This window comes from Anabrus simplex, chromosome 13 (genome assembly GCF_040414725.1).
Source record: "Anabrus simplex isolate iqAnaSimp1 chromosome 13, ASM4041472v1, whole genome shotgun sequence".
Classification (NCBI taxonomy): domain Eukaryota; kingdom Metazoa; phylum Arthropoda; class Insecta; order Orthoptera; family Tettigoniidae; genus Anabrus; species Anabrus simplex.
The window spans coordinates 50,121,939-50,134,927 of NC_090277.1; the positions used below are offsets into that span (position 1 = coordinate 50,121,939).

Consider the following 12,989-nt stretch of genomic DNA (forward strand, 5'->3'; position numbering starts at 1 on the left):
GGATAATTAAGTGACAGCTACATACATAGCATTTGGCTCACATATGGCTACTGGGTGGACCAATTTTCGTGTAGAGTATGATGATTCTATCTTTCCTCTAAGTGATGGAAGGTATGAATTATGTATGTGAAAAGTACTACTTTACTTAAGATCGAGAAATAGAGAAAAGTCAAACGTAAAATGGATATAAATACGACAAAAAGTCGTACGACCAAGGTTGTAGATCACTCCAAATTGAACGGGGATTGTGCCATCCGTTATGTGATGATACTTCCCGAAGGTCTGCTCCATCATTAAAATTGCCTCCATATTTCGATATTCTTCGGGATAGAAAGGGAAAAATTTAAAGCTCTTGGAAGTTTTCCGCCCGTTACAGGCTAAGTCGTAAAATTTTGCCAAATTTCAGTTTTCTTTCTCGACTGGCAGATTATGCCGCAATCTGGGTTTTCAGTGAGAAGTGTAAAAAGTAGAACTTTCAAGATACTAAACCAAAAAATATGCAGATGATCATTATTACCCCTTAAGCGTGTAGCTGTACGAAAATTTCGACAAAATAGTCTATGTACAGGCACACAGTAGTTACGATTTTATTTACATAGATAAATAAGGAACCTGCTCCACGTACAACACCTTTTGGGCTATATCCGCTGGACTTAACCGGAAAAACGGACCGTTTATGATATCTCCCTTATTAATCCTCCTGTCGAAAAAATGCACATGAAAAAAAGTTTTAGAGATGGAATTCCATCATGTTTGGTCGATTTCCAGTCAGGTTGGTCTTGTACTGTATACATTCTGGGAGAGTAAAATCACCATTTCGGTTCCCTATAAACCGCCAGTCCATTCCGGGAACATGAAATGTTATTGACGATTAACACCTACCGTTGGACAGGTGGATGTTAATATAAAGTTTGACTCAAATATCTTCAGTAGTTTTCAAGTTGTAAAACATACGCTTTACACGCACCCGCTCTTGAGTTAAGTCCGGTGGGACTTGTACCGGAAAACGGTCCGTTAATGATATCTCCCTTATTAATCCTCGTATTGAAATGATGCACATGAGGAAAAAGGCCTAGAAATGAATTTCCATTACGGCAGCTAAATTTACATTAAGTTTGGTTGCAAAATGACGGTTTCGGTTTCGTATAATCCCCCAGTCAATTCAGGGATTCAGAAACAATACTTGCCCTAAAACCTACCAAAGGACAGATGGATTCTAAATATCAAGTTTGGTGGAAATATATCCAGTAGTTTCCAAGTTTTAGACAAACAGACAAACAAACAAACAAACAGACAGACACCAAAACAGAATATATGCAGATGGTCATTATTACACCTGAAACGGATAACTGTACGGAAATTTCGCCATAATTGTCAATGTACAGACATACTCTAGAAGTGTAGACCTTTATTTCGATAGTTACTGCTTTGCAACTGTACGACGTATCTACAAACGGACTTCACCATCAGACGCCCCTTTCAGTGCTCTACATGGTTGGTCCTATGACATCTTCTCGTATCTCCTTTATTTATGGGTTAGATTGAGTTAGAGTCATTGAATGGAGTGACATCTTGTACAGTTTTTGAATGCTACTTTATATTTTTGATTCTCATGTGACAGCTAGAATCATAAAATTTGGCTATAACATTGCCAATGGTCATGTCAATGTGCGTGCCGAATGTCATGATTCTACCTTTCCTATAAGTGTGCCAAATGATAACATATAAGTGTAAAAGTACAAAATCAACTTGTGTTTAATGTATTAGGGATAGAAATACGACGAAAAGTCACAGGACAAAAGTTGTAGATCTCTCCAAAATGAAACGCAATTTGCTTTGTGACTTTTGATACGACTTACTGATTAGCCACCAATTACCCCGAAACGAAGGTCTGCACCGCCGTTAAAATTGCATCCATATTTCGGAATTTTCCTGGGCCAGAAGTTATACATTTGCATAGCTTAGAATATTTCCTCAAAGGAAAGAGTGTACAGCATTCGGGATTAGCACTCGCATACATACGTGGTAATTAAGGAAGAAAGTAATACAGTTTAGTAAGTTGAAATTAATAGAAAATAGATTATAACAGAGGACATCCGGATGACGACAAATATATAAATACCAAGTGAATGTATTGGAAAATCAAATGCTCCTCAATAAATAATGCCGGAGTGAGTTATGGATATAAGAAAGCGGTAATCGGAGAGAAATTTAGGCGCAGGGATTCTTAGGTAATCAGATAAGAAGATGAATATTTGTGTTATTACTTATGCTATTCGAGGACGGTTATAACCTCCAATGATATTCCGCCAATATCCCGCAGAATGGCCGATTGACGACTCTCTTGCTTTCTACCCAAGGAACAACCACGAATTTAAAGGAATGATGAGGAAAATGACAATACGTTACTTCCCTGCTGGCAAGCAGTCAGAGACGTTGCCATGGTAACCCATATATTCGTTATCGCTCTGTCGGTCCCTCAATGCCGAGCATGGTATCGGCAGAAAATAGTAAATTTCTCCGTCATTTGAAGAGTAAGGTAAATTATGAACACAACGAAAGTTGTTTGTGATGAAGAGACCTTTCACATACGGTCCACAGAGTTTGCAGAAAATCAATAGTATAAGAGAAAATGGAGGAAGACCGTTGTGGTTTTCCTATAGACCCCCGTCTTTTCAAAGATTTTAAAATGATATGCATATCGAAACCTTCCCCGGGGTGAGTATACTCTAAATATGAAGTTTGGTTGAGATCTATCCAGCCCTTTCGACGTGATGGTGGAACAAACAAACATTTTTATTCTTTTTATTTTGCTAGTTGCTTTACGTCGCACCGACACAGATAGGTCTTATGGCGACGATGGGACAGGGAAGGGATAGGAGTTGGAAGGAATCGGCCGTGGCCTTAATTAAGGTACAGCCCCAGCATTTGCCTGGTGTGAAAATGGGAAACCACGGAAAACCATTTTCAGAGCTGCCGACAGTGGGGTTCGAACCTACTATCTCCCGAATACTGGATATTGGCCGCACTTAAGCCAAAGAAACAAACAAACAAACAAACAAACAAACAAACAAACAAACAAACAAACAAACAAACAGAAACGAACAACTTTATTTATAAGATTATTTTTATACCACTCCCCTCGCCCCCCTGCCAAAAGGGTGCTAGGGGTGTCTTACCCTCACGCGGTTTGTCTCCTGATACTAATTGATAAGTGTACCACGTTTGGTGAAATTGCTCCAGTGGTTTAGGAGGAGATGTGTCATATACACACCCACACCCACACACCCACGCACACACATACATCAATTTTTATATATAGTAAGAAGAAGAAGATAATATTTTTATATGTAGTTTTTCGATTAATTTTATATCTCACCCCCTTCGCTCCCCACTTGGATTTGCAAAAAATCCGGAGTAATACTATTCATCTCAGAGACCCTAAAATCTATGGATTCGAAACTGTTTTTAATTATTTCTATATCTCACCCCACCCCCCCCCCCCCCCTTTGCTCCCAACCTAAAAGGGGGCTGGATTTTTAAAAAATTCTAGAGTATCACTTTTCAACTCAGCGACCCCGAAAACTATGAATTCGACACTATTCTCGATTATTATTGTAACTACCACCCCCCTGACCCTCTCCCTTAAGGGCGCTAGGGATGGCTTACCCCCCACAGTGATCGTCTCCCGATAGTAAGTGATTCGTGTACCAAGTTTGGTTGAAATTGCTCCAGTGGTTTAGTTGGAGATGTGTCATTTACATACACACTTCCATTTCTATATATAGTAAGATTTTTACACTCGTTCTTCACCCCCTTTCCATCCCCGCCCAAAGGAGTCCTATGAGTGCCTTACACAACAGTATATTTTTTTCCCAGATATTAAGTCTTATTTGTACCTATTTTGGTTGACAGCTATGCCCAAACGTACATGCATAATCTCACTGCTCTAGAATCCTGGAGCTGACGTTGCCATGGTTACGGCAGTTCATTTCTTTATCCGATTCCTAGAGCAGGGGTAGTGTGGTGCCAATATCTCCGTAACGGTTGGTTTTAGGGCCTTAAAACATGGTTTTCGGGCCCGTAGGGCTTACCGAGTTTTGTTCTTTGCGTCAAGAGGATTAAATTGAGCTTTGTCTCGTCCTTATACGACAAATTCGATATTTTGCCTATAATAGTATAAGAGAAAATGGAGGAAAACCGTTTTTCCTATAAAACCCCCGTCTTTTCAAAGATTTTAAAATGATATGCATATCGAAACCTTCCCCGGGGTCAGTATACTCTAAATATGAAGTTTGGTTGAGATCTATCCAGCCGTTTCGACGTGATGGTGGAACAGACAAACAGACAGACAAACAGACAAACAGAAACAATTTTATTTATATAGATCAATCATCCTAAATTGCTATTATTAGGGCCCGGATGTTTATGACCTAAACATGTTAGAAATAATGAATGCTCTTCTCTCTCCGTCACTGGAGGATGGATGATTTATTCGTCGATTAAATGTTCGCTGCACTCAGCAGCTAATATATATATTTTGTTGTTGAATTTATTTATATTTCATTGTTTTAAAAATCCCTACATTTTCTGCCATTTTATGAAATCCATCCCTATGTTCCTACAGTAATCAAAGGAGGAAGAATGTCCCTAAATGTAGAGATATCTTCATACAATTGGCAACACTGGTTAGAAGGTGTATATACCAGGGTTCGTTTACATGAATAACATAGTGTAATAGACATTCTTATCATTAGAAATCCACTGGAGTTGATCTTGATGCATGAAAACGGTTTAATTGTTAACTGAATATATTTTCATCATATTTTCAAATGTTCCATATGACTGATCGTTTTGGAGAGCTTGAACTCACCATAGATCCAGACACTGCCATATCCAGTTCTGTCATAATGCCCACACAGGAGACAGCCTTGTTGTGACCGTACAGAGTCCGTACGGGTCGTGGTGCGAGGTTGGTAGACGATCCGCTGCCCGAACCCAGTTGGCTCACATCCCACACTATGCACGTTGTATCTCGAGATCCAGTCAGCAGGAACGAGCCGCACTGGTCCAGAGTTACACATGTAACCAGATCTAGACAAACAGAAAACAGAATGGTCTTACCATATGTGACGCTCTCGAGACAATACCTTAACTTGTGTGGCAAGATTTTACAGGATGTGTGAAAAATATTATATGGTGAGAAATATGAACTTATTTTTTCAGTAGCATCAGCAGTCCTCTCAGTGCACTGCAAAGTCTCTAAAAGAGCCATTCATATGTGTCATGCACACTTAACAAATAATTCTATAAATTCTATTTAAATGTTAAAAATGTTCAATGCTCAGTTTTAAAGCTAGAGAATCCTGGTTTTCAAGAAAATGATTGTTATATCATGTACTATCCTGTATGTTCAACCCTTGTCCCGTTTCTCTACAGGGCTGGATATGAACTGAGATGAACCTTCATAGCAAGTTACGATGGAGGCCCTTTCTTACATCAACCTCATCATCAGAGAAGTTAACAAGATGAAATGAACAATATGATATATGATAGTAGGAACTGCCAGCATATAGCCTACTCCTGTTGAATAGCACCAAGGGATCTATTCAAGGCTTAACGTCTCCATCTGACAGATGGATCACTCTCAGCAGCATCATGTGCCCTCATTGTATATGAAGACTGCGAAGAGGTTTGGAATTGAATCCAGGCATGCAATCTAGTGATCAGAAATTGTATACCCCCACCTCTCCTTCCCTGCCGGCCAACATTCTGATAGTGAAATATTTTTTCCATGAATGGGAGTCGGACCAGCTAACCACCAGCTACATGATGGCTTAATGGTTATGGCCACGAGGTGGGTGCCAGTATTTTAAAAATCTATGAGACTTAAATGATCACAAATTGTAGTTTGTGCGACTTTTGATATGTACATTATTTACATGGAACTGATATTACTGGAGTTCTTCAAAATTTTGTGTAGAATGAAATAATTGCAATTATCTCCATTATTATTCTTCACTTGGTAAAAATGTTTGAAACTTATAAGAACGGAAATAGCATTTTGCACAACGAACAAATTTCACATTTCCTACTCTCTGTTGAGCCTTTTCCGTGATGTTCACACAAACGTCCCAAACAGATGGACAAGAATTGAACAGACCCCACTTTTGATTTTTGAATATCTAATATGAGACCAAAATGAAGTATGAGGCAACAATTTGAATTTTACAGACAAAATTGTAATTTTATTTTGCTCAAGCAAGTGAATCTCCATTATTGCTACTTACATTGAGATACTCTTTGTTTTGGAATCGTTTGATGATTTTCATAAGTAACTATTCAAGTTTGCAGCAAGGATGGATTATTGCATTTTAAGGACCAATTTTACATTATTTCAATTCTATTCCTATCTGTTACTAAATATGAAAAGTAATCACCAAAATGTTTCCTGACTGTAGCCACCGTCTTGTTCTTGGTCAAGCTGTAGACTCGTAGACTGCTGTCCCAGTGGCCACCACTGAAGAGGAACTTGGCATCGTGCGAGACTACAAAGAGGTGACTGTTGAGAGGCAGGCTGGGGTGAAAGGGGCCACACAATTTTCTTCTTGTCCTAGAAAACAAAAAATCATAAATATCATAGGAATTTAGATAACAGCCTAAGTCTTGTACAAAAGAGTTGCAGACAGGTTAATCATAATAATTGTATAAACATTTCAATTTTATATATTTTTGAACAATCATCAAGATAGGAAAATTCAGTACATACAGGGGATGATGATGATGATGATGATGATGATGATGATTATTATTATTATTATTATTATTATTATTATTATTATTATTATTATTATTATTTCCAGCTCCTTGGCTGAACGGTCAGTGTAGTTGCCTTCGGTACAGAGGGTACTGGGTTCGATTCATGGCCGGGTCAGAGATTTTTAACCTTAAATGTTTTAATTCCCCTAGCTCAGGGCCTGGGTTTTTGTACTGTCCCCAACATCCTTGCAACTTACACACCATTATCCTCCACTACAATAACACACAGTTTCCTGTAAACGGCAGATGCTACCCACCCTTGTTGGAGGGTCTGTCTTACAATGGCTGCACCATGATTGCAATAGGCATATTGAATTGTCATTTATATTATCAATGTATTTTTTTTAAAATTATTTTATCCTTTTTGGACCATATTTATTTTGGTTTTCCACCACGTTCATGTGTTCTTGCCCATATGTCCTTCTTTCTTTCCTTTTGTTGTTACAATTTGCTTTACGTCGCACCGACACAGATAGATCTTATGGCGATGATGGGATAGGAAAGGCCTAGGAGAGGGGAGGAATCGGCCGTGGCCTTAATTAAGGTACAGCCGCAGCATTTGCCTGGTGTGAAATGGGAAACAATGGAAAACCATCTTCAGGGCTGCCAACAGTGGGGCTCAAACCCACTATCTCCTGGATGCAAGCTCATAGCTGCGCACCCCTAACTGCATGGCCAACTTGCCCGTTTTTTCCCCTCTAATAGTGGTTGAAGTCATCCTTGAGTCTCTCCAGTCCTTCTGTTATCCTATTCAGTCTTAAATCTTCAGCCACAACTTTCTGCGTTTGCCTTTTAGTTCTCTAACTTGTGTTAGGATCCTCATCAGCCTATTGTCATTCATACTGAGCATGTGGCTGAAGAAAGTCAGCCTTCTTTCCCTGATAGCATCTGTTACTTTTCTCACCGTATTATGCACTTCATTGCTCCTTCTGTTTTTATGTGTCCTAAGATTTTCTCCCTATCCTTCATTTTGGTTTCTTCAGTTCTTGTTTTGAGATCTTCTTCCTCAATCTCAGCATTTCTGATGCATATGGAACCTCTAGTCTTCCAACAGTGTGGTAGCATCATAACCTGTCTCTCTATGATAGTGTTTTCGTGTTGTAGGTTGCAAGGATCTTCATGTAAGCTGATTTCTCTCAGCCATGCCTTTCTTCAAGGTGTTCCTTATCTCCTGAACGCAAGCTCACAGCTGCGTGACCTAACTGCATGGCTAACTTGCTTGGTAGTGTGAGAGTAATAAAGAGGATGAGTTTGCTATAATGTCCAATGAACATATATAATGACAGTGATGATGTAATTTGTGATAATACACCAAGAAGAGCAAATGCAGAGGGTATACTACTACATAATGTCACAGTATTGATGTGCAGCAGTCCATGGATAATCAGGTTAGTATATATTTATAATATGCAATATTTTAATGTCCATTTTTGATCATTTTTCACCTGCCTACTTGGAAATTATAGCGAAATTCATATGAAACTGTGTCATGAATGCTACCACTCAAACCTGGGGCACATGTGACCAAACGCTTGCACGCTAACAATTTAGCCATGGAGCCAGACATTTTCCACCTGAAATGTTGAAGGATAATTTTGGGCAAGATCATGTACCAAACTCCGAGGTTCTGCGAAGATCCAACATGTACGGCATGGAGTCTCTGCTGATGAAAGGCCAACTAAAGTGCTGTGGACACCTAAATTATTACGCATTATGAGTTCGAAACAGATTAATATCCCTAATATTTAAAAATCTTCATACTTAAAAGCTCTCTCCAGCGTGCTAAACACTAGGCCTCTCCATGCCACTCCTAGTAACTCCCCTCAGACAACAGCAACTGCGATTATAGCCCCGCCTAACCTCTTCCCCTCCACGTTCCTCACCGCCACTTCTGCAATGGTACAACACCAGGAGTAGAAGTGTCAGTCAAGCAGGCAATGCCACAACAGTTAGACGTGTCCAACACGATATGAACGAATATGTAATATGCACTTGGTGTTCATGTATAAGGGGGTCATCCTATAACACAAGTTAATCCATCAATACTTTCCTCTTGTTATAGATAATTTTCCGGTCACATCTAAGGCTAAGAACCAACACACAACAACTGGGCCGATTGTCCTTACAAGACCATTATTAAGAACTGCTTCACTATTAAGCAACAGTTCCAGTTGAGATTTTTCGAGAACTTATTCGTTCAGTATCAAAACATATGGCAGGAAACAAGATTTTCCTGTAACAATTGTCACAACATTAATTATTTAAACGTTACAATGAATACTTCTTATCCCATTGCACAGCACGGTCCACCTTATGCCTCTTGCCTTAAAGTTGATGTTGCATAGGTCATATCACGCACGATTTAATGTTATACTCGGGTTTTAAACTACAAAAGTTCCCCTAGAAGAAGGTGTCATTGAACCCACGTCTTTTAATGTTATAACGGTAGCGTAAATTGAAGAAGATCCATTTTGGTTTTAGACATTCTACTCTCCACATAAGTTAGGACTGATCATGTTCTAAATTTTAATTAAAAAAGTGTATTTTATAGCTAGTTTCCTCCATTAATCATCATTTGTTTTGTCCATATATTTTAGATATTTGTTAGTGTGTTAATTTTAAGATGTTACGATGTTAAAAAGGTTATTATTTCTAAACTTTATATCTTACAAGGATTGTTAAGGTCCAAGACCAATGACTTTAAGGTTGAGTTAAGGCTGATGATGCCCCTAAAAGAGGGTGAAACATGTACCTAATAAGATTCTATAATATTACCTAAAAGTTTAACCATAAGATTCTTGGTATGTATTGAATAGGTGGTCTTATTGAATATTCTTGTAATATTCTTGATATACATACCATTTAGTCGACCAGCTCATCTTCTTTCTGCAGTCTTCCCAGCCCAAACTTTGTAACACTTTTGTAACGCTGATCTTTTGTCGGAAATCACCCAGAACAAATCGAGCTGCTTTTCTTTGAATTTTTTCCAGTTCTTGAATCAAGTAATCTTGATGAGGGGTCCCATACACTGGAACCATACTCCAGTTGGGGTCTTACCAGAGACTTATATGCCCTCTCCTTTACATCCTTACTACAACTCCTCAACACCCTCATAACTATGTGCAAAGTTCTGTACCCTTTATTTACAATCCCATTTATGTGATTACCCCAATGAAGGTCTTTCCTTATATTAACACCTAGGTACTAACAGTGATCCCTATAAGGAACTTTCACCACTTTTGGATAAATTTCATTCCATTTGCACATACTCACTTGGCATTGTTTAGGGTTGGGTCCACATCCATCGTGAAACCCTTGCTACTGTGGCGGTCATGCGGGTGCCAGGAATGAGCTCCCACAATGCCACATATGGAGACGCTGATGAGAGTGTCTGGCATGCTGGCCTGCAGAAAACTACGTGGAGGGGAACGAGGAGCACTCATGAACACAATGGGATCCTTCTCGTTTGAAACCTGTGTGCAGAAAGAAACAATATTTGGAAATTGTACTGTTGTCTTACACAACTCTGAGAGGGTAAAGGATCTTTTCTCTTCTTGATCGACATTTCAAGTTTTAAAAATTCATTAGAATTAATAGCTCTACTTGAGTACAGAAGGGGCTGATGAACTAGCTGTTAGGTCCCCTAATATTATAAAGTTCTTTCACCATTAGAAAATTTACTTCTTTCAGATAATAATAATAATAATAATAATAATAATAATAATAATAATAATAATAATAATAATAATAATAATAATAATAATAATAATAATAATAATAATGCCTCAGCTACTGTATGCAGGCAATTTAATTTGATACAATCTGGATGCCTGCTCATTAATTTCAATGTTATCTGATTCGTTGGCTGAATGGTCAGCGTACTGGCCTTCGGTTCAGAGGGTCCCGGGTTTGATTCCCTGCCGGGTTGGGGAATTTACCCTTCATTGATTACTTCCAGTGGCCCAGGGGCTGGGTGTTTGTGCTGTCCCCACATCCCTGCACCTCACACACCACACATAACACTATCCTCCACCACAATAATGCATAGTTACCTACACATGACAGATGCTACTCACCTTCTTCAGAGGGTCTGCCTTACAAGGGCTGCACTCGGCTAGAAATAGCCGCACAAAATTAAATTAAATTTCAATGTTCTGGTTTACTCTAGGCCTACCATATATAAATTTATATATACGGTAATATATATGTAGATATATACCCTAGAAAAGGGGACAAACCACCAAGAGATAATAAAAGGAGAAATAAACAAGATTGAGTAAACTGAATCTCTCTTGGGCATCTAGGACTGATGATTTTTGTCATGTAAGCATCGAATGTTTTACCAGAGATCTTTTACATCACAACATCATGTGACATGGAGTGTTGATAAGAATATATCAAATAAATATTATTACATAAGTCTTGGGACTAGTTTCATCCACTTAGTGGCCATCTTCAGCCAAATAAATTTAACATATTATGTGATAACTAAAACATATGCATAACAGACAAAGATAATGTTGCAGGAATAATTATAACATTAAATTACATATAACAACAAAATTTAAGGTTATGATCGTCTAAAAGTTCACCTAGGACCTCAGACAAAGAAGTAAATCTCTAATATCTCATGTAGAACAATCTGGAGTGGGCAGGGAACAAGTACAGACCTGCTGTAAGAAGCAGGCAATGTGATGCTTGTTGTTTTAAGGGGCCTAACATCATCGGCCCTAAAGCAGGCAATGTAAACAAAGGAGACTCCTTTGTTACATGGCCTGCCTGCTTCTTCCAGATTGTTCTACATCAGGCATTAGAGATTTACTTCTTTACCTGAGGTCCTAAGTTAACGTTAAGACATCATATCATGACAAGAAGATCATAACTATAAGACATCATAACATGACAAGACGATCATAACTATAAATTTTGTTATTATATGTAATTTCCTCCCCTACGAACCATGTGACCTTGCTACGATGGGGAGGCATGCGTGTCCCAATGAAGCAGATAGCCGAGCCGCAGGTGCAACCGTATCAGATGGGTATCTGTTGAGAGACCAGACTAACAAATGGTTCATCAAAAGCGGGGGGTAGCAACCTTTCGGAAGTTGCAAGGGTGACAGTCTAGATGAGTGACTGATATGGCCTTGTATACCTTTAATAACTAAAGTTGGCGTCTGACACTTAGGGTTGGGCGGAGGAGTATTGCACGTGCCACATTCCAGCATTCCTTTATCTTACCCCTTGCTTCAGGATCACTTGTTCCCTCGTTCATTCTGACCGCTGTGATTTGTTGTAAACTACCTGGCCAGGTGATGTCGTCCCATTTGCGATCACTCTTATCAGTAACAAAACGAACAGTCAGGTTGCTTTGAGGGAATTCCTTACTGAAGGACTGGTACAGGAAGACATCCCTCAAGTAAATGGTGAAACTGGGATTCTTACGAATCGTATGTTGAAACTCATTAAATTACTTATATTTACCGTTTGAGACTGATGCGTTTATAACAGGACTGACAGAGAATAAACAGGACTCAAACAAACCTTTTATTTAGAGTTACGGGATGGTTGTTGGTGTAAAGGCAGTTAAATGAGTTTTAAAGAAGTAGGACAACAGATAGGCGTATTAAATCCGTTGAATTTTACACTTTCCAATTTCAAAACATAGGATTTTGCTGTAACACTTAACTTCTTCGAAAGTGCTTCCATTTTTGAAGCAATTGTAGCTCATCTCATATTTAACAGTTAACTTACACTTTCTTATACAATAGGGGACAATATTAATATTAAATTAATGCTTACATAATGCTCAAACTGTTCAAATATTCATACTGAGACGTTAAGTAAGCAGCTGCTCAAAATATAATTAGCCTACCTTCCTCTGTTTGTATGTATATCTACCCCTCAGTCTCGTTTCTTGATACCGGGTTTGGATGAGATGAGATTAATTTATACAGCATGTTTTTATGGCTGAATGCCCTTCCTGGCACCAAACTCAGTTGAGGAGCTAATGAAGACGAAAAGTGTTTTGGTGAATGAAATTGGGTAAGGTGTGCGAGGACTCAGCTCTGGCCTATGGATAGGAACTGTACCGAAATTTGCCTGTAAGTGAAAATATTATACCACAGAAAATTATTCTGAGACTAGCCGATGGTGGGATTCGAACCCATG

At 38.8% G+C, this 12,989-nt stretch overlaps 1 protein-coding gene across 1 annotated transcript in view; it reads right to left on the reverse strand.

Annotated features, from left to right (window-relative positions):
- LOC136884791 (neurobeachin-like protein 1) overlaps positions 1 to 12,989 on the reverse strand; it is a 128,465-nt gene that overhangs the window by 11,801 nt on the left and 103,675 nt on the right. The window contains exons 14-16 of the mRNA XM_068230034.1: positions 10,093 to 10,292; positions 6,441 to 6,613; positions 4,874 to 5,094 (exon numbers count right to left, since the gene is read on the reverse strand). Coding sequence (XP_068086135.1) covers positions 4,874 to 5,094; positions 6,441 to 6,613; positions 10,093 to 10,292 — 594 coding nt within the window. The remainder of the gene's footprint in view (positions 1 to 4,873; positions 5,095 to 6,440; positions 6,614 to 10,092; positions 10,293 to 12,989) is intronic.